The 22,889-nt window shown below is 36.0% G+C and overlaps 1 protein-coding gene across 4 annotated transcripts in view; it reads left to right on the top strand.

The window, feature by feature from the left end:
* Positions 1-22,889, top strand: part of LOC131430220 (adenylate cyclase type 6) — a 387,241-nt gene that overhangs the window by 272,670 nt on the left and 91,682 nt on the right. For all 4 annotated transcript variants that reach the window (XM_058594974.1, XM_058594977.1, XM_058594975.1 and 1 more), the window contains one exon: positions 17,395-17,572. In XM_058594974.1, coding sequence (XP_058450957.1) covers positions 17,395-17,572 — 178 coding nt within the window. The remainder of the gene's footprint in view (positions 1-17,394; positions 17,573-22,889) is intronic.

The following is a 22,889-nucleotide window of genomic DNA, read 5'->3' as shown; positions in this document are numbered from 1 at the left end:
CAGTGTGCCTAGCTGGACCGATCCGGATTCTTCTTGAAGGATTCTGTTATTTGACTTGCGTTAGTGCAGTCTCATCCGGGCAATCTACGACATGGCGGTAGTCTCCGAAAGGAGTGGCGCTAAAACTACGCGCTGTTAAAAGATCGGTCCGCTCCGGCTACACACTCTCAGGTTCAAAATGTCAGAATTTTCCATGAAAAAGGCCTAATGTCAACTATGAGGCCAACACACGATATTTTTAGAAACAGTTTGGAATCATTTCGACGTTTAAAATGTTTTGGAAGGTTTTCGTCACCTTTCTGTAATGTACTTGTTCGAACTATTTGTCTAAACCCTTTATTAGTACACTTCTCAGCATGTGAGAGTAAGTAGCTTTGCAGAACTTCATATAAAAAAAGGCGGGTGGGTAATGTCAGAGACATAACTGGATGTCGTGAATACGAAAACAACTGACATGTTCCTTAACACTTCCGAATATCAATTAGTTGATCAATTGTATGAATTATGCAAGCATTCCCCTTTGCACATTTTTCGCAAAAACAAAGAAGGCTTCACTTTTTGTTGAGAGGCTTATTTCTACCTGATTTCGTTTGTAGCTTTTGCACTAATGGGCGGTCCTAACGACTATAAAAATATCCGCATTCAGAATTTTAATGTTGATTATTTCATTTCAGATTTGCATAATTTATTGAAACAAACTATCAATATGCTGAAGGGAGTCGTTTCTAGCATTCAGAAAGGTCAAATTGCGTAATTCTCTACGACATTAAACTCTGGAACATTTTTCGCAAAAACAAAGAAGGCTTCACTTGATCTCGTTTACTGTGAGTTTCACACAGCGAAATGTGCACAAATCTAACCAAACTGTTCTAGATTTGCAGTAAACTGAGGATATTTCCTTTCGATTTGCGAACAACAAATCCTAATAGTTCTTTAGAAAACTTTTAGAGCCATTAGAACGGCTGATTTTGTGCAATGCTCTCCACCGTTGTTTTTTTCCCAATGCTAATGACTGGCAGCTGTGACGTAATCGCTCTTGTCGAAAGCGAAACTAGCTGTGCAGACGACACAAAACACATCTGCTCGCAGTGGCGATAGAATCTAAACTGATTGAATTTTTGTTAAGAGATTTCCTTTTATGTGATTTCGTTTGTAGCTTTTTCACTAATGGGCGGTCCTAACGGCTATAAAAATAGCCGCATACAGAATTTTAATGTCGATTATTTCATTTCGGATTTGCATAATTCATTGAAAGAAACTATCAATATGTTGTAGGGATTCGTTTCTAGCATTCACAAGGACCAAATTGAGGAACTCACTGCGATATTCACCACTTTTCGGAACATTTTTCCCGGACGATTTGTTGTACAGCAGCAGATATTTTGTTCTCTTCCTTAGAACGCGTTCTGATTGGCTGGTGTTGACATGGATCAAATGAGACAGGTTTTTCAATAGTGTACTATTGAAATACTTCAATGCTTTTGCTATACACGTTTAAATTGAAAAATTTCGATTCTATTGGTAGTTAGATTATATAAATCCTTTCACAGATCACTGAGCTATGAGCTTTAGAAATACGAGAAAGGCAAACGCGCCTTATGAATTATCCTCTTTGATACTCGTTTATACCAAACATTTCAGAAAAGTTTATTTTTGAATTATTTGAGACTATGTCACAAAACTGAAAATTTTATCATAAAATTGTGATCATATTTCCGATGGCATGTCGCAAGAATTATGTTGATTCATTAGATACAACAATAGATATTCACGATCAAAAACTTATCACTCTCTCAGAGGGTAAATTTTGAAAAGGCACCCCATAGTAAAGTAAGTCGTATTCACGACAAAAGAGTCGTACAATATAGAGCTGGTCTCTCTTACCAGTCGTTGATTAAACCTAACGTGTCTAGTGATATTATTACTGAGAAACCCCTAGTACTCATCTATAACAGTGGCGACGAGTCGAAAATTGCAATAGTCCATAAGTCGGCTATGTGCAACGGTAAGCGTGTGATAATTCGCACCCAGTGAAATTTAGTTTTGCCTAAAAGTTTTACCATTTGTTCTGGGTTGCGTGCGCTATAAAAAAAAGAGGCATTGTTTAACAAGCAAACGACCATTCTGGGGTAATACAGTTTCTAACAAGTATCGCCATTTTGAAAAGTGGCGTGGGTCGGCATACGCCAGGTTTTATTAAGGCCAGGGTAATTCGCTTATACTAGCGTGCTCCGTGATGTTTATAATTCAGTGTAAAAAAAAAGGAAAAAAAAGAAAATAAATTCTAAGTCGAAAATCGCATGTTATCTGGCCAGTAAATAAAAAGTGGATGCTGGATAAGTAAAATTCCCGCCAGTGAGTGCAATCGGTGAGCAGAATAATCTGGCTGCTATAAATCTCTATAAAGTGCGTATTTCAGGCAAAAAAAAAATCCTGTGAATTGTGAGTTATTGCGGTGAGCTTAGTGATTTGAGAGTATTTGATTCGATAAAGTTGATAGACTTTGAGCTAAGTAAGACGGAGTTTAGTGAGCCAAGAATCCGTGTACTAAACGAGCTGAGTATTCGTGAGCCGAGACCCAGTGAGCAAAGGGCTGGTGAGCAAAGAAAGTGACCTGGGAGTCCGTGAGTCTTTAATTCGAGAGAGGCGCGTTCGTGAGCGGAGAGCAGCAAGAAGCATAAGTGAGCAAGATTGAGTTTCAGGTCACGTAAGTCGTTCTAATTTATTCTTTTTCACTCCTTTTCTGATATTATTTCCTGAATAGCATATTTAAGATTCAACATGTCTTTAATTGGCAGCGTTGATCATTATATAAGAGGGTCTAGCTTCAGTCATTATGTGGAACGTATGGGGTTCCTTTATCAGCTAAACAATGTACAAGATGAAAGAAAACGAAGTTTATTTATTACTTTGAGCGGACCTGTCATTTTTGAAGAGCTTAAGTTACTCTATCCAGGAAGAGATTTAAATACGATAAATTATATTGATATGATCGGTAAATTAAAGGATCGTTTGGATAAAAGTGAACCAAATATGATGTACCGCTATAAATTTCACAACAGAGTTCAGGGCACAGAAGAGTCTGCAGAGAATTATATACTTGCTATAAAGTTACTGGGAGAAAATTGCGGTTTTGGGGATCATAAAGATGAAGCTGTAAAAGATCGAATCATATTGGGCTTAAGAGATGAAAGTTAAAAAAAAATTATTAATGCAGGACGGTGTAATGTTGGAAGAAGTGGAGCAGCTTGTGGTGAGAAGTGAGTTAGCAAACTTGAGAGCGAAATTTCTTGGGGACGATGCAGGTAAAATTCTCTCTGTAAAACACCGATTGGGTAATAGAGATGCTGAGCTCCGGGGTGAGTTGAGTAGACAAAGTAGACCGTTTGTCAGATTTCGAGATCGAACTCCCAGTCGTAGTCGCAGTGGCGGCAGGTCTAGATATTTCGGCAGAAACGGATATGTTCGCCGTTCCTTTTCCCGAAACAATTATGATAGGTCAAGAGATAACCATACCCATTTGATATGTAACCGATGTAAAAAGCGGGGCCACATTAAGAGAAATTGTAGAAGTAGGGAAAATCGTAGATCTGTAAACTTTATTGACCAGAGAGATAACTCAGATGAAACCTATGATTTTAAACGTTTACGAATTACAGAACAGAGTGATGCGGATGATGATGTTTATCCATGTATGATGATTTCATCTGTAAACCATATTAGCGAGCCATGTTTAGTGAAAGCTAATATAGAAGGTGTAAGTCTTAGGATGGAGATTGATTGTGGTGCAGCTGTATCAGTTATCAGCAAATCAACATATATGACTAAATTTTACAAATTGCCCATAAAACACTGTCAAAGCAAACTGATTGTGGTAAATGGTAAGCCACTAGATATTTACGGAAAAGTTTTCGCGCGGGTCAGGGTGAATGAAATGGAAAGAGAATTAGGTTTGATTGTGCTGGATGGAAAGCATAGTTTCACTCCTTTGCTAGGAAGAGACTGGCTCGACATTTTTTATCCAATTTGGAGAAACATGTTTTTGGGATCGATGGCTGTAAATAATTTGGATATTGATAAAAAGCATGACGATAACTTAGGTATAATAAAATCTCAATTTCCAAATGTTTTTGAGAGGGACTTATCTGAACCAATTACAGGTTTCGAGGCCGATTTAACTTTTAAAACAGAACAACTGATATTTAAAAAGGCGTATGATGTCCCGTATCAATTAAGACAAGGTATCGTTATAGACTGCAAGGTATCTATCAATAAAGTCATCATACCAAATACATATCCTCTTCCTTTAGCGCAAGATATCTTTGCATCTATTTCGGGTTGCAAGGTGTTTTGTTCCCTTGATCTGACGGGGGCGTATACGCAGCTTCAGCTGTCAGGGCGATCTCGAAAATATTTAGTCATAAATACCATCAAAGGTTTATATACCTATAACCGATTACCGCAGGGGGCATCTTCCAGTGCGTCCATATTCCAGCAAATCATGGACCAGATTTTAGCGGGTTTGAAATTGGTGTGCTGTTATCTGGATGATGTGTTGATCGGTGGGGCAACAGAAAAAGATTGCAAAGAGAAGTTATTGCTAGTTCTCGGTAGACTTAGCAAAGCCAATGTGAAGGTGAATTTTTCAAAATGTAAGTTCTTTGTGTCCAGTTTACCTTATTTGGGCCATGTTATAACCGACAAAGGATTTTTACCATCATCAGAAAAAATTTTGACGATTCAACAAGCTAAAACTCCTACTAATGTTTCAGAACTGAAAGCCTATCTGGGTTTGTTGAATTACTACGGAAAATTCATAGCTCATTTATCAGGAAAACTTAAACCCTTGTATGGTCTGCTAAAGAAAAATGTGAGGTTTGTATGGGACGACAGTTGCCAAGAAGCCTTCGTGAACAGTAAAGAAGCATTGTTGAAGACAGGATTGTTGGAATACTATGACCCAGCGAAACCAATAGTGGTGGTATCGGATGCTTGTAATTACGGTTTAGGAGGCGTAATAGCACATGTGATCGGTGGCAAGGAGAAGCCAATTAGTTTCACATCATTCTCTATAAACACCGCTCAACAATCATACCCAATTTTACATCTAGAGGCGCTGGCATTGGTATGCACGATTAAAAAATTCCATAAATATTTATTCGGGCAGAAGTTTACGATATATACGGATTATAAGCCGTTGTTGGGAATTTTCGGGAAAGAAGGGAAAAATCAACTATGTGTTACGAGATTACAGCGATATGTGATGGAGTTGTCTATCTACCAGTACGAAATTCGGTACAGACCTGCTTCGCAAATGGGAAACGCAGATTTCTGTTCTCGTTTCCCATTAACACAACAGGTGCCATCAAATATAGACACGGGAGAAATCAAAAACATAAACTTTTTCAATGAGATTCCTTTAAATTTTTTAGTAATAGCACAGGAAACGGATAAAGATCAATTTTTGTCTAGGATAAAACATTTTTTAAAAAACGGCTGGCCTCAGCGGATTGATAAATCAATGCAAGCTCTTCATTCTCTAAAGGATGATTTAGAAGAATCGAATGGTTGCTTGCTATACAAAGATAGGGTGTTCATTCCCTTTTCTATGCGAGGTAAAATCCTGAATCTCTTACATGCCAATCATAATGGCATAGTAAAGATGAAACAGATGGCTAGGCGATGTTCATTCTGGTTAGGAATAAACGCAGATATAGAAAAGTTTGTCAAACAGTGTCAGTCTTGCTTGAAAACAACTCCTGTTCCAAAGAAAGATTGTTCTTCGGCTTGGATCCCTACGACACGTCCGTTTAGCAGATTACATGCTGATTTTTTTTATTTCGATCAAAAATGTTTCCTTCTGATGGTGGATAGTTACTCTAAGTGGCTTGAAATCGAACTGATGAATTATGGGACGGATACAGATAGGGTTATAAGGAAATTTACAATTTTATTTTCAAGATTCGGTCTTCCGGATGTCCTAGTTACAGATGGCGGCCCTCCATTTAATTCGGTAGGTTTTGTGTCATTTATGGAAAAAACAAGGAATTGTCGTTCTAAAAAGTCCGCCCTATAACCCTAGTAGTAACGGCCAAGCCGAGCGCATGGTACGTGTTGTAAAAGAAGTTTTTAAAAAATTTATTCTAGATTCTCAAACACGAAGTTTATCTATTGAAGATCGAATAACATATTTTTTAGTTAATTATCGGAATACATGCTCTACTTCGGACGATCGGTTTCCATCCGAGAAAGTTTTAAGCTATAAACCAAAGATTTTATTAGATTTAATACATCCTAAAAGTCATTATAAGAGTTATTTAAAAAAATCTTCAGAGGAAATTTTGAATGAGCCGGCTGATTTAGCCATTGAATGGAATACGCCTCCGCCTGATCAGTTTTCGAAATTAATGTTGGGTGATAGAATTTTATACAGAAATCCTAACAGAAGGGAGTTAGAAAAATGGGTCGAGGCAACTTTTGTTAAAAGAATTTCCACAAATGTTTTTTGCATTTCTATTGGCAGGTCAACAATCAACGCCCACAGGTCTCAGCTCAAATTGGTGCAGCAGATTAAATCGAAAGCTATTATAGGAGTACCAGTGCAACGAATGAAACGTCAGAGAGAAGCAATGGATTCGGATGAAGATTCCATAGGTAACTCCAACATGGAAAATTCGGAGCACAGTACTACAAGCGATCGAAAACTTGTCAAGCAATTGAGGGAGTGTTCACGGAGTCCAGTGCTTACGCGAAGTAAGACGCGATCGAGAAAGTAATGATGATTACATCACAGTGAAGTGACATCGAATGAAAATCTTCTCGCATGATTATTGTGTAATGAATTAGTTATTTTTGAATTGTATTGTATACTATCTAACTACATATGAATTTATATAATTCTATAATGGAAACTGAAAACTTAAAGGGCAAGAATTGTAACGTACTTGTTCGAACTATTTGTCTAAACCCTTTATTAGTACACTTCTCAGCATGTGAGAGTAAGTAGCTTTGCAGAACTTCATATAAAAAGAGTCGTACAATATAGAGCTGGTCTCTCTTACCAGTCGTTGATTAAACCTAACGTGTCTAGTGATATTATTACTGAGAAACCCCTAGTACTCATCTATAACACTTTCCTTTAAGGTTTAAAATTTTACTGTGTAGTTAATTTGGAGAACTTAAAAAAAACAGAATTATTACTATTTAGGCATAAGCCCCTCTAAAACCAAAATGCAGATCCAGAGATGCCATCTATGCAGATTTATCTGTATTGTATGGATTTTTGCGTTCGCATACTGATTTAAATCAGATTACAGATTTTATACAGATTTTCTAAATTTAATACAGATTTGTAAAGGTTCATGAAAAGTGAGAAGTAAAAAGTTAGACTTTTCTCTCTGAGTATCTGTTAGTATTTGATTGCAGTACTTCTTAAATTTTTTTTTTAATAAACGAACAAATCACATGTTAAAATGGAATCTGATAATATGCGAAGCCGAAACAGTTTTATTGAAATATAAATATCAACAATAATAAACTAATGTCACGGACACTAAAAAAAATACTTGTTGATGATTTGAAGAAGGAAAACATTTTTTTTTTTGTAACACTATGAGAAAACTTGGCAACTTTGCGAAACCAAATGAGATGAAAACAAAGCGCAATCAAGTGAACTAAGTGAAAAACTTTCATCTCATATTTTCGAAAACTTTTTTTGCTTGTCGGGTAATTTTTGAAGTTTTTAATCGTTAATTAAACACGTGGCAAGTGAACATTCACTTGATTTTACGTTTCGTCTTAGACTCATCAGTGCGTAGCAGTTTATGTTGAACTGCTACCTCCGACCTGACGGTTCAACATAAACCGCTAGGCAGACGTAAAGTTACTGCTATTTGCAAAACACTAAATTGCACCTAAGTGTAATATCAAAACCGACGTCCCGAACGAAACAAGTTTCGGCTTACTAGCATTAACTTTACGTCTGCCTAGCGGTTTATGTTGAACCGTCAGGTCGGAGGTAGCAGTTCAACATAAACTGCTACGCACTGATGAGTCTAAGACGAAACGTAAAATCAAGTGAAATTGGTTCTGTGCACCTAGCATAAATTAGGGGGTAAAAGCTCTTTACCTCTCAAACTTACCAAGTGAACATTACTAATAATGAAGCCATACAGCATTCAATAGTAGTGTAATTGTGCGAAATAGTGATCATGTTTTGACACGAATCGATTAGTGGATATTCCGAAACATGACGAACTGTAAATCTTGAGACGAAAATGTGTCCTAAATTGAAAAGTGAGATTGTTTTAAATGAAAGAAAAACGATCACCGAAGAATTTAAAACCATGTCTTCCTATGAGAAAGTGTGACAATAGCTTGAATGATCATTTTAAAACATTCTACAGTTTGGTTGAGGCACTTTGAAAGATATGATTCATGCTCAAAGTTGTGAGATGAAACGATGAGATGGAAATAGGAGCTTAGATGAAATAGGAAGCCGTTACCCTGCATACTGCAGAATCTTTACTTTTTACCAAAATCGAATCTATAAACAGTGTCCTTGGAGACGCAGTCATTAGGTTATTTGGGCCTTCATAGTTGCCAGTTGAATGGGAAATTCATTAAGGTATTCATTCTTAATTGCACTTTTCATACAGCGCGCGTATACAAAAAATCAAATATTTCAAAAACCCTATTTGAGCACAAAAATTTTTTTGTTGATCATGAAAACCAATAAAATATGCAACATTTTAGCATTTAACAGAAACAAAAATCGCGTGAAGAAGGTACTTTAATATCGATTTCTTCGGAAAATTTAAGTAGAAATATTAGTAAAATTGAACATTTTTAAACAATTTTTTCTTCATTCTATGACAAAAATAGTTGTTTACGCATTTGCAAAGTTTCGTATAATTCGAAAGAGAGTTTCAGGGAGCATTACAATGGAAAGGTATATAAATGTAAATGTAACTGAAAAAAAGTATAAAAAATTCGAATATCGACGAAATATTTCACGGACATGTTCGTAGATACTAATGCTACAAAACAATAACACAAATTGTAAAATCGGTTACCTCGTGAAAAATGAGGGGGCCACTTCAGAAATTTTTACTCATTTATAAAAAAAAGGGTAAAAAGCACTGCGACTGTTGTTTCCGTTTGCAACCCAAATGACAATCGGAATTACCAACGGATAGCTTCAAAGACCGGCAGGCAACCCTAATCGACACTTTCCCCATATAGGCAATCATCTTCAAGAGACACAAACCGATTCAAGCTCGTTCCCACCCCCGCGGCCTGCTACGATGGGAAAATGAGCCAAACACTAATGGATAATAATAGGTTCACTCGAGTGAATTAGGGTAAAACGTGATCGGCTAGGCGAGAATGATGAGTGATATCATAGCCTACTGTGTGCCATCTTTCACCAGTTATAGACTCACGTACCCAAGGGGTCCCCACAGGAAGGGGGTGGGAATTGAATCAAGCCGTCACCACTCCCGGCTTACTTAACTGGTCTGCTTTCGAGCTACCTACCCACCTGCCATCAAGGAGCCGGGGAATTTTAGTCACTCCGACTGCAAATAGAACAAGACAGACGACGGTGCCCCGTGACAGGACTGAAGATGAAAATTGCAACACGCGAGACGGGAGAGAGTGTTTCGATGCTGACTAGATTGACGGTTGAATTATTGATGGAGTTTACCCGGGGAATAGCGAAATTGAATCGCGGATTCAGCTGCAATTAAGGTAATGGCTTCCTAACGACATCTCTTGGAACGGTATCAATTAGTTAGGTGCTTTGGGGAGCTGTGATTCGAGATATTCCATTTGATTCCATTTCGTGGCAGCGAAGAAAAAGCTTCCTGCCAATTGGTCTAGTAGGAAGCAGACAGGTGAGGTTTCGATTTCAACTTGTTTTCGGATTTCACACTCTAGAATCCTAAGAATGCTTTCATCATGTATTACTTTCATACTACTTTAAGGATTCGAAAGCATGCCAAAGACAACTAGTAATATTAAATGACAAGCTGAAAATGATTCCTTCAATTACCGTCAGGATAGCTCAACATAGTTCAACCGATCCATCAAGATCAACACATCGCATCGAAAATAATTAAACTTCCGTCCCAGCTCATTTCCAAAGGTGATCAATCTGAAACCAAGTGGCGGAACGAAATAAATACCTAGAAAACCGGATCCGCAGCACCCGGAAACATCGAATCTAATTACGGAAATATATCTAACCCATTATTCCGGTTGTCTTTTGTATGCCCCTCTCCTGGCTAATTCGATATCAAGGGTGACCGACGTCCGTTTGGAGGTTTAGTACGAACATCAAAAATGACAGTGGAAGAAGCAAGCCTCACCTTCTGGAACAAAAGAAGGCATCAAAGTAGGCTTAATTTTGAGCCAACTTCGTTTAACGGACTGGCAGATTGGTGATTTGTTTGAACACCAGAAATAATACGGAACCTTTTTCGGATTGTCCAATCGAAATGACTTTAAAACAATTTCAAAACAAGTTCGACAAAATAATGAAATGATTTTAAAACAAACATTTGAAACACATTTGAATTATTTTGAAATTTTTCAATAAGTAATTTGTAACATTTTTAACATAGTTTTGAAAAGATTTTTGAAATGATTTTGCAACGATTTTACAAAACTGTTGGAACACTTGTGAAACAACTATCAAACAGTCTTTAAATAGTTATTTTAAAACAATTGTGAAGCCACTCAGTAACAATTCGGAAACAGTTTTGAAACTAGTTTGAAACAATTCTTAAGCTATTCCAACACAATTTCGAATTAATTTGGATACAATTTTGATATTTTCAATTTCAGAACAATTCTGCAGAAAAAAAATTAATACACTTGAAGGCAATTTTAAAACCATTTTGGGACATTTTTGGCACGATTTACCAACAATTTTTAATAAATTTGGTAACAATTTGAAAACGATTTTGAAACAATTTAAAAAATGAACAATATTGAAACAGATTTGATACATTTCTGAAATAATTTTGAAACCATTTTGAGACAATTTGGGAAGAATTTTGAAACAATTTCAAACAATGTATAATTTTTTTTTGATCGAATCGAAACGATTTCAAAACAATTTCAAAACAAATTAAATGATTTTGAAATAATTCTAAAACAATTTTGAAACAAATTTGAAGCACATTTGAATTTTTTTAAAAATTTTTAATAAGCTTGAAACATTTTTAACGTAGTTTTGACAAGATTTTTAAAACAATTTTGAATGATGTTTTAACTCTTGTGAAACAACTATCAAACATTCTTCAAATAGTTAATTTAAAACAATTGTGAAGCCGTTCAGTAACAATCTCGAAACAATCCGGAGACAGTTTTGAAACAAGTTTGAAACAATTCCTAAGCAATTTCAACACAATTTGGAATTAATTTGGATACAATTTTGATATTATTTTGAAACATTTTCAGAACAATTCTGCAAAACAATAAATTTATACACTTGAAGACAATTTTAAAACAATGTTGGGATATTTTTGGAACGATTTCCCAACAATTTTCAATAAATTTGGTAACAATTTGGAAACGATTTTAAAACAATTTAAAAAATGAACAATATTGCAACAAATTTGATATATTTCTGAAATAATTTTGAAACCATTTGGAGACAATTTGGGAAGAAGTTTGAAACAATTTCAAATAATGTATAATTTTTTTTATGCTCAATCGAAACGATTTAAAAACAATTTCGAAAAACAGTTTAAATGATTTTGAAACAATTCTAGAACAATTTTGAAAAAAAATTGAAGCACATTTAAATTATTTTAAAAACTTTTAATTAGTTTGATGCATTTTTAACATAGTTTTGGCAAGATTTTTGAAACAATTTTGAAAGATGTTTGAGCACTTGTGGAACAAGTATTAAAGAGTCTTCAAATTGTCATTTTAAAACAATTTGTAAGCAATTTTGATACAATTTTGGATAAATTTTGATATTATATTTCAACATTTTTAGAGCAATCCCGCAAAACAAAAATTATACACTCTAAAGCAAATTTGAAACAATTTTGGGACATTTTTGGAGCGATTCTCAAACAATTTTGAATAAATAAGCGATTTTGCAACAATTTAAAAAAAGCTACGAAGCAATATATAAACAATATCAGGCAGATTTGAAGCAAGTTTTGATAGAGTTTTGAAGCTAGGCCCGTGCGCAGGTGAGGGTTTTGGGGGTTTTCACCTTTTTGTGTTTGTGTTTTTTTAATACCAAATTAAGTTTCGGTATGATTTAGGAATAATTTCAAAACACTTGCGGAACAATTTCAACCAAATTTGTAATAGTTTCAAAACAGCAATTGAGGAACTGTTCAATAATAAGTTGAATAGTTTTAAAAATTTAAAAAAATATGGGACAATTTTGGAAATATGTTAAAACGTTTTTGGATTAATATTTTTCCAATCTATTTCGGAATAAGTTTTTTAAACTGCTTTGAAACAGGTTAAAAATAATTTTGATGAAATTTTGAGACGATTATGAAATAAGTTTAGAAAAAAATTCTACATTATTTTGAAACGTTTTTGAAACAATTCTGCAACAATTTAGAAACAATATTTGAACAATTTTGAAACTTTTCAGAAACAATTCTTTAACAATAGGCTAACACCTGAACTAATTTTAAAACAACTTTAGAACATATTTGGAGTAATTTTTAAAGAGTTTTTATACAATTTCGACACATTTTTTTAATAAAAATAATTTAAAAACGAGATTTTAATACCATTTCAAAAATATGCGGAAATAATTTTTAAAGAACTTTAAAACAATTTGAAAGTAATGTTGAAACAATTATGATACAATTTTAACAATATTTTCTACCCTTACAAATCATGTGAATTAAATTAAATTTTTGAAAAAAAAAGTGTTAAGTGTGCGTTGGTAACATCATTTATGTGTTAAAATAGGGGTCGGCTTCAGAAAGCTTCTACAGAAGCTTCAGAAAGCTTCTACAGAAGCTTCAGAAAGCTTCTAGAGAAGCTTCAGAAAGCTTCTAGAGAAGCTTCAGAAAGCTTCTAGAGAAGCTTCAGAAAGCTTCTAGAGAAGCTTCAGAAAGCTTCTAGAGAAGCTTCAGAAAGCTTCTACAGAAACTTTAGAAAGCTTTCACAGAAGTTTCAGAAAGCTTCTACTGAAGCTTCGGAAATCTTCTACAGAAGCTTCAAAAAGCTTTTACACACCCTAAATCGATTTCAACAAGCCTTGAACCTTCGATTTGAAAGGTTCTTTTGAGACATTATTCAAGTTCAAAAATCGAAAGGTTGTTACTTTTGGTTCCGGAGATATGATGGTATAAGTGACGTAACCGACAGAATAGGTTGTGTTTTTACCGCTCAGTTTTCTCAGAGATGGCAGAGCCAATTGTAACAAGCCTAGGCTCGTTTGAAAGTTTCTATCGAATTGTGGTTTCGAAAAGTTCAAGAAGTTCGAAAACCAAATGGTTGTCACTTTAAGTATAATTTTCTCGAAGATTATAGAAGACTTAACGACTGTCAAGGAACTTAGGCTTATTTGAAGGCTAACAATGTCAATCAAATTTGGAAACGTTATGGTGAACTTTTTCGTTTCCGCTTGAGCCAGTTTCTTGTGATTCCTGATTCTAAATATAGCCTCAATTTCTGCCTCAACCCGTCTTAAAAATTGAAACTAGAATCTAGAATGTAAACTTTTTAGGTAATGAAAATTAATTCTGCAAAATTTAAGTGAATGAAAAGTATTACAAAAAAAAAATCAACCTTCGAAATCAAAGAGAGAGAGAGCTCAATTTAATTCTCTAAAAGCTACGCTGGTTTAAAATAGCGAACTTTGAAATCAGTGATGAATAACTTAAATCTTATTTCCCATTAGTAAACAGTAAAAACAAAAATCCTATTTTCTGTGATATTCCTGTTATCCCGAAATGTCAGAATAAGTTTTCGATTTTAGATGTCACCTAAACCGCAGAAAGAGACCCGAATGTCGTTACCAAGCGAACGATAGAAGAAAAAGCGTGTTGGTGAATGGGATGTTTGTGTGCGTTATAGGGTCACGGATTGTCTTTGAAGAAGTGCTGCATCTTATTCTCATATTAGAAGATTTATATGGATTAAAGCAAGTTAGTAATGAAACAAAATAAATCATTTGAACTTATAGCTATGAGTTTTTTTTGTCTTTGTGAGAAACGAAACTGTGTTATTCCACCTAGTCGTGCAATGAAACTATTTGGATTAATTTTCCAATTACTGTCGAATCGTTGGAACATGTTTTTATTCATTTAAAGGTCAGCCGGTTCTTAGCATAGCATTAGCATTAGCATTAGAGACCGCCCGTGTGTTGCTACTCCGTTATTGATCTGGACCAATTGAGATTGCAAAATGATTTTTTGAAGTAACATGTTTGGGAATAACACATTGTTTCACACTGTGCAAACTGTATTGAACCATGCATGCTGATCAATACCGACGCCGGCCACGTCCGAATGCAGATCTACTTGGGAGGGAAAGGATTGTTAGTTCGATGCATGTTGCTACTAGGAACCGAGGAATCCTCGGCATTTCCACATGCATCACAGGAGAGGATACTTTGTTAGTAAATGTTTTAATAATGTTATCATGTGTTTATTGCTATGGGTAGCCGGCTACCAAGAATGTTTTAAAGTATTATCGTTTTATGTGTTACTTTGTGCTGGCAATATAATGCACGAAACAGTCAATCTCCGAAATTGACAAAACTCCGGACAGCCGGCTGTCGAGTATGCAGTCACTCGTTTATGCATCTACCTTTCGCGTTTTTTTTTTAGTCATGCAAAAAAACACATTCGGATTGATAAAAAAAAAAGGTATCATCTCACTGCTAGGTGGATTAAGCACGTTTTTATAAATGAAACTACGTGATACAAAATAAACGAGCGAATAGGATTTAGACAAAAAAGTTGATTCATTGCATTGAAATATTCTAAACAGTTATTATAAAATCATTTTAAATCACCAAACAAAGTTCAACAGATTTCACGCGTGTCTTAATTCTCTATTATTTCCGCTTTATTATTTTAATTATTTATTGAAATTATTAATTGGTTATATTAGTTGATCTGGGCAGCCGGCTACCGAGAAAAATATTAATTTACTGTTTGAAATATTAATATCAAATGTTTTTTACTATGTATTCAATATACCGATATATGTTATGTCTGTTATTAACTTTGTAATATAAACGGATTTGCGCAATAGTTGATTTTTATCATTCATTTTATAATCTTGAAAGACAATCTATAACATGGAAGAAGAAATCATTCCTAATAAAACTTTTCTCCGAAGCTAGATGGAAATTGATAGATTGAATAGAGATGATTTAGTAAAATAGAGTAATCAGAAGTAAAACATTGAAAATATCTGATAACTGAAAGAAAAAAGAAACTCCTGCAATTGTCGCCTTTTACGACATGGAAGCAGGAACCCAGTGGATCTATTCTTGGTTCATTTTTTTCCGCCGGATTCCACACGGCATCTAGGCTGGTACTGTCCGGAGAGAGCTAATAGGTACTATCAATCTCCTAGTGGACCCCAGCCCCTCATTTAAAGGTCAGCCGGTTCTTATACATAAACTAAATAACCAATTTAATTTAATTGCCATTTCGTCTTAGACTCGTCAGTGCATAACAGTTTATGTTAAAAGCCGTTATGTTCATATTAATCCGGGACAAATTTCTAATGGGTCGATTTTGACGTAGGACTGTGCCTTCATTTTCTATATAGGCATGCAAACACGGGGGAAATTTAAATATTTCTATGCATCGATTCAGGTAGATAAAGTTGTATATTACTAATAATTAGAATTCAAAACTTCAATTAACAATAAACAATTCCAAATTTTACCTGTTTTTCGAGCCATTAGAGTGTCTTGCTCTAACAGGAACGACAATTTCATATATACCCAAGCCTCCATTTAGGAAGTCTTCGATTTACGTAACTCTTTTTACAAGTACACTTGAGCTTACATTTTTGAAGCAGTAGTTTAATATCTGCGGCAGATCTAAATTATAGCCGGATTTAGTAAAAAAGATTAAAATAACAAAGGGAAATTCTCGATATAAAAAACTGGAGCAGATGGCTATGCCATCAATTCAGAAGCACCTCAAGCATCGTTTTCCGACATCTACTCATCAAACCCGTTGCAAAAATACTTGTATTCTGATGGTTTGTAATGAACATCGATTAACCGGAAGTCGCCATCTAGGAAATTAATGCTACTTAGAACATCCTTTTCCTGCAAAAATTGATAATTTTCGTTCCATAATTATCCAATATATTATTACTATCCAATCATAGATATACATGAGGAAAACTTTTTTCACGTCGTAGTTCGATTTACGAACCCCCGATTATTGCGTAAATTGAGGTTTGGGTGTATTTACTAGCTCCAGTCTATGATAATCCACTAACGGAGACACATCGAGTGCACATGTCTCCATATACGTCAAAACAAAGGAACTTCACCCGGTATTATTCAACTGATACTTCAATCACTGGTGAATATGAGGCTCCGTTCCTCAAACCTAAACGCAGAAAACTGCAATTAGTTCTTTGATGAGCATATCTGCTGTTGAACGTTCGCTTCAAACAAGAGCGATTGCGTCATCCATCTGCTGGTCGTTTGCATTGGAGAAAAAGAAAACGAAAAGTGGACAACGATGGGGAACTTTATACAAAATTAGTCATGCTAATGGCTCTAAAGAACTATTAAGATTAATTCTTTGGAAATCTAGAATAATTTGATTAGGTTTGATCGATTTTCGCAGTACGAAATCTCCACGAAAACCGCTGAAGAGGTGTCGTGTTCCATCAGGACAACGCCAGATCACACCAGCTTATAACGACTCGCTTGAACCTCCGGAAGCTTATTTAGAACATTTGTATGCATCTTTCATTCAGATCTGTCATTCTGTCTTGAATTTTATCTAAGAAAATGAGTTTTTTTGTTCCTCAACCAAATTTGTACCATCGATCGTAGAGTAAAATACTAACACACCAAATTGCATTAAAATTCATGATTTTTTTTAATCCAAATGTTTCATATAATTTGACAGTATTCTGCTCTGAGTCCAGTGTTGCTCAAGCCACCTTCAACCGACACTGATTAAAAAATGCAATTAAGTTGATTAGCACATAAATTCCACCCAAGTAATTAATATGTATTAGCTTGACATCAAAGATGATAGGAGCCTTCGGAGGCCACCGCAAGGCTCGATTACCTTTGCTTATAATATCCATTTTCAAATGCGGTTTGTGCCACTAACCACTAACCTGTTTCTTTTAATTTTCTCTCTCATCCCCTCCTCCCACCTCCCACACACTGTTCCTTCCGCCTAGGTGGAGATGCTGTACCAGCGCTACTTCCTCCGGATGAACCAGAGCAATGCGGTGCACATCGTGTGGCTCCTGTTAGGATTAATTTTCATCTTAGCGTTAATACATCTGGTGTTCACCTTTATTCTGCAGCAGTCGCTCCAGAGTTGCTACGGACTCGACGGCACGAGCCGCCCCCTCGGTAAGTTACATTCTTCTTTTTTGTCGTTTATTTTTTTTTTTGTTCGTTGGATGGTGTTGCGGGGCAAAAAAAAAATGAAACACACGAACGGTACGGTTTGATTATGGTATTATCTTAGCAGCACACATCTTCTTGCAATCTTGCCGCAACGTCAGTTCGTCGCTTCTAGCGTACGTGAGGAAAAAAAATAAATGAAACGCAGTATTGCCTGATGTCACAATTTTATTCCAGTTTCACTTTGTTCCAACTAGCAGCGTGTTGTGACCGAGCAAAGCATGCCATGCCATTAGAAAGGTTCAGCAATGCGAGCTGTGAAATTATGGCGTTTTCGTTTTTAATTTGCACTACACCGGTGCAGTGCTACACTGAGGCATGAATAATGCCCCGTTTACACTTCTGCTGGCTGCCAGCATGCTGGTGTCAGTGTACTGCCCTCTGAGGAAAAAAACGTTCAACGGTGGTCCTTCGTTGGTCTAATACTTTGGATCATTGGACCACAGTTGAACGTTTTTTCCTAAGAGGGCAGTACACTGACACCAGCATGCTGGCAGCCAGCAGAAGTGTAAACGGGGCATAAACGAACAAAAATGACGAAAACATAAACAGTAACCATTGACTACAATAAACGATTTCATTGCACAGAGCTACACCAAACTTTTGATGAGTGCTACACCAGTGGTATCGGTGCAGAAAAAGTGTAGCACTGGTGTAGTGCAATTGGTAAAAACGAACGGTTTAGGTGCAGCTTTCGCTACACCGGTGTAGTGCAATTTAAAAACGAAAACGACATTAGTTTGTCACCTGATTGAGGATGCATCGTAAACTTAAAAGTTTGTAACAAAACACCAAGCATCGCCGTGAAGAGCGAGCCTGATGAGAACGCATGGTTGTTTAACTTCCCTGGTGTAGCAAATTGCAGTATTTTCTAAACTATCACGAATTGACTATTACTATTCTAGTGCGCAATTTACCGACGGGTATTTGTTTTTACTCACGTAAAACAAACGAACGGAAAGCTAACCGGATGCCCATTTAGTGCAACCGGAACAATGGGACTCGCTGGGAACGCAACCTCCGCCGCAGTCCGTTCCCGGTCCAAACCAACTACCGCTCATCATCGCCAGGCAACACGAGATTGTGGCTATTGCCGGAATGAAGTTTGTCAGGATGGAACCACCTGACGAGTGAAGGGCGAGTGAACGAGCGATTCAACCGCAGCAAACTTCTGTGTCCGCATTGACTACGAATTTCGGAGTTTCCCATTGTGATCAGAACCGGAAGGTTGATGCCATCTAAAAAAAAGTGGGGGGAAAAAACGAAAATCCTCTGCATAATAAAACAGCTAGTTTCGAGTGAACCAGCACAGTTCGTTATGTAGGACAACAGGTCCTGTTACAGTTCAGATGCCGGGATGCCTCGGTCGGAGCGGAATTGTGGTGTGGTCCGGCAGATGGTTTTCACTAGCCGGTCTTACTAATGCAATTTATTTCATCCTCGTGTGACTGCGCACGACTTGCCCCTCATCCTACCTAGTGGTCGGGATTTTCACGGTGGTCTCACGGATAATCCAGCAGCTAGTAATTTCGCTGACGGATGCATCATTACCACTATTGATGGTGACAAAGTTTTGCGCTTCCATCAACCTGCTGCTACTGCTGCTGCTCGGAAAGTCGGAAAAATGTTTAAAGCTGGAAAATTTTACATTAGTTGGGCGTTTATTTTGGCACTTTTATCCGAAAGTACCACTAATTGGTCTATAATGAGTTTGTCTGTGACGATTGTGCGACTTATGCCGTTTTTCATTGACAAACACTGGTGGCGTGGATTGCTCTGGTTTTGCACTTTCGAGCAGAAATGCAACATTCTGATGGTGTTTCATTGCGATTTCCGCTCGAAAGTGCAAAACCAGAGCAATCCACGCCACCAGTGTTTTTCAATGAAAAACGGCATTAGTGTGTGTTCTTCCGTCGGATTGTGCCAAGAATAATGAAAAGTTTTATTGTCTCTGATTACTGATTCAATGGAAGTTTGAATAGCAATAGGTTTTAGCCTTTCTCTTTGAATTACGTATTAGAATTGCTGGAAAAACCCTACTTTTGAACGGAGCATCGGAGACCCATGGTGTTATATACCATTCGACTCAGTTCGACGAGATAGGAAAATGTCTGTGTGTGTATGTGGACTTTTCGAAGATATTTTAACGCGCTCAATTTTTTCAGCGATGACTGAGCCGTTTTTAACAAACTTACGCTCGTTTGAAGCTACTATCGGGCCATTGATCAAGAATTTTTTTTCTGATGTCAAACATCTTAGAATTGCAAAACGTCGAGAATTAGTGTCATCTCAAAAAGAAATTTTTTGAAAAAATCAACTTTCTGGGACTTAGTTATTTTTTTTTACGTCCCAGAAAGTCGATTTTACAATTTTTTTTGACACTAAATCTCAACGTTTCATGCAATTCTAAAACTTTTGGCATCAAAGTTTTTTTTTAATTTCGGAAATTTTATGTTATCAACCTCCCTTCCCCACCCTTCTATGGTGATTTTTCAACATCTTTGAAAATTCCACTAAGTGGACTAAGAAGGGTTTTTTTTTAAGATTAGCATCACTCTTCTCAAAGTCAAAAATAAAAAATGAGCCGAAATTAGTGTCAGAAATTGTTTTATAAAAAGATAAAATAATCATGAGACTATTTTGAAGAAAGAGAAAGGCTTTATCACACCATTAGGTGGATTAAGAAGGATTTTTTTTTTAAATACAATTACAGAAGATACAGAGAATAATGCAACGAATAGAGTTAAAACAAACTGCGGGACTTTTAATTGATAACTAGAAGGTTATAAAGGGTGATTTTTTAAGAGCTTGAGAACTTTTTTAAACAATAAAACGCATAAAATTTGCAAAATCTCATCGGTTCTTTATTTTAAACGTTAGATTGGTACATGACATTTACTTTTTGAAGATAATTTCATTTAAATGTTGACCGCGGCTGCGTCTTAGGTGGTCCATTCGGAAAGTCCAATTTTGGGCAACTTTTTCGAGCATTTCGGCCGGAATAGCCCGAATTTCTTCGGAAATGTTGTCTTCCAAAGCTGGAATAGTTACTGGCTTATTTCTGTAGACTTTAGACTTGACGTAGCCCCACAAAAAATAGTCTAAAGGCGTCAAATCGCATGATCTTGGTGGCCAACTTACCGGTCCATTTCTTGAGATGAATTGTTCTCCGAAGTTTTCCCTCAAAATGGCCATAGAATCGCGAGCTGTGTGGCATGTAGCGCCATCTTGTTGAAACCACATGTCAACCAAGTTCAGTTCTTCCATTTTTGGCAACAAAAAGTTTGTTAGCATCGAACGATAGCGATCGCCATTCACTGTAACGTTGCGTCCAACAGCATCTTTGAAAAAATACGGTCCAATGATTCCACCAGCGTACAAACCACACCAAACAGTGCATTTTTCGGGATGCATGGGCAGTTCTTGAACGGCTTCTGGTTGCTCTTCACTCCAAATGCGGCAATTTTGCTTATTTACGTAGCCATTCAACCAGAATTATGTAGACCATAAATCGGGCGTAAAGCGCGAAACACATTTCGAACCGAACACTGATTTTGGTAATAAAATTCAATGATTTGCAAGCGTTGCTCGTTAGTAAGTCTATTCATGATGAAATGTCAGAGCATACTGAGCAAATAATAATGCATGAAAATCATAACCTCAAAAAATCTGAGCAAATACTAATGCATGAAAATCCTAACCTCAAAAAAATCACCTTTTATAAGAATTAATCATCTTATGTTGCTTTTGCTTCCCCGACGAACGACTATAATTAGATTAAAACCAGGGTTAAATAAATAGATATAAAACCTGTTTTAATCCACCTAGTGCACTGTGGTTCAAAAGCGCAATTTCAAGCTCCTGATTGATAACTCATAGGAACGTGGTTTTTGAGGTACAGTATCTTCAGTAAAGTTGCTCAGAATGATAGATACCATCTTTTGGCAAATTTTATTTATGTGATTAATCCCCCTAAAAGTGAGATAAAAATATTATTTTAGTTCAGGGCCAACATAGGGGTTAAGTTACTTCGACAAAGTTGTGCAAAAAGTTATTTCAATCAAATTTGCTGAAGGTACTATTCCCATAACTTGAGTGTAATTCATGATATATTGTATTTTCTGAGAAGAGTGTCCAAAAACCAGTTTTTGTAAGAAAACACATATATTTTCAATTTATATGAGTTTTTCATGGTATACAAAGTTTTTTATCATTAAAAACTACACAACTTTTTCAAGCATACTATGCTGCTATCATTTCAGTTTAATGAAATAGAGCCATTTTTCATGTTTATTTTTTACAAAATTTCAACTTGTCTATCATCAAAAGGCGCAGAAAGGTGCAGATGAGACAATTTACAACTACTTCAAAAGAGCTTTCATACCGCGGTTGAATTACTCGTCTGCGATCGTCTGCAGGCGAGATATGTTCTTTTCAAATATCCTTGTCCTTGACATTTGCAATGATAAGGCTCATTGTATATCAGATCAGACTTCAGTATATATTCGTTACCATGGTAACTCTCAGAATAAATGATTTTTATGGGCACCGTAGACTACAAATATAAAAGTTTAGAAATCATTACAGACATATTTTGAAAGTGAGATAAGAAGCCACGACTTGGAAAAAAGGCAATCATCATGTCGAATTACGTTATGTCATTTTTTTTGTAAGCTTTTCTATATAAAAACTCTGCGTATAAATATCCTCTATTCATCAATTGAAGTGGAGATCGATAAACGTTTGCTATATTGTACTGTTCACAATGATTAAAAATTTTTCGTTCATACAGATTTCGGGAGTATTATACACGCGAGCAATCCAGACCACTTACGAATCGGGATCCCATGAATTAATTATTAGTTTCTTCGGATCCTTTGGTTACAAATATTCGTGAATGGCCAAAACAGTCCAAGAAGAAATACAAATAACTAAAAATGAGTTTTGATCATACTTTTCTCTACCAGAAGATGACATAACTTAATTTGATTTGATGATTGCTTCTTTCAAAAGTCGTACCAAAGCAGTGAATAAACTCTTCAATTTAACAGATCGGCTGAAAAGTTCGTATCGTTTCTATGAGAGGGCGCCACTAGAATTAAATCCATACCATTTTTAGTTAGTACCAACCTTCAAAAGATACGTGTATAAATTTGACAGCTGTCTGATTATTAGTTTGTGGGATATTGCATTTTGAGTGAAGCTACTTTTGTTATTGTGAAAAAAATGGAAAAAAAAGAATTTCGTGTGTTGATGAAACACT

This window comes from Malaya genurostris, chromosome 2 (assembly GCF_030247185.1).
Source record: "Malaya genurostris strain Urasoe2022 chromosome 2, Malgen_1.1, whole genome shotgun sequence".
Classification (NCBI taxonomy): domain Eukaryota; kingdom Metazoa; phylum Arthropoda; class Insecta; order Diptera; family Culicidae; genus Malaya; species Malaya genurostris.
Note: the sequence above shows the minus strand (reverse complement) of the source record. Positions and strands in the feature narration are given on the sequence as shown.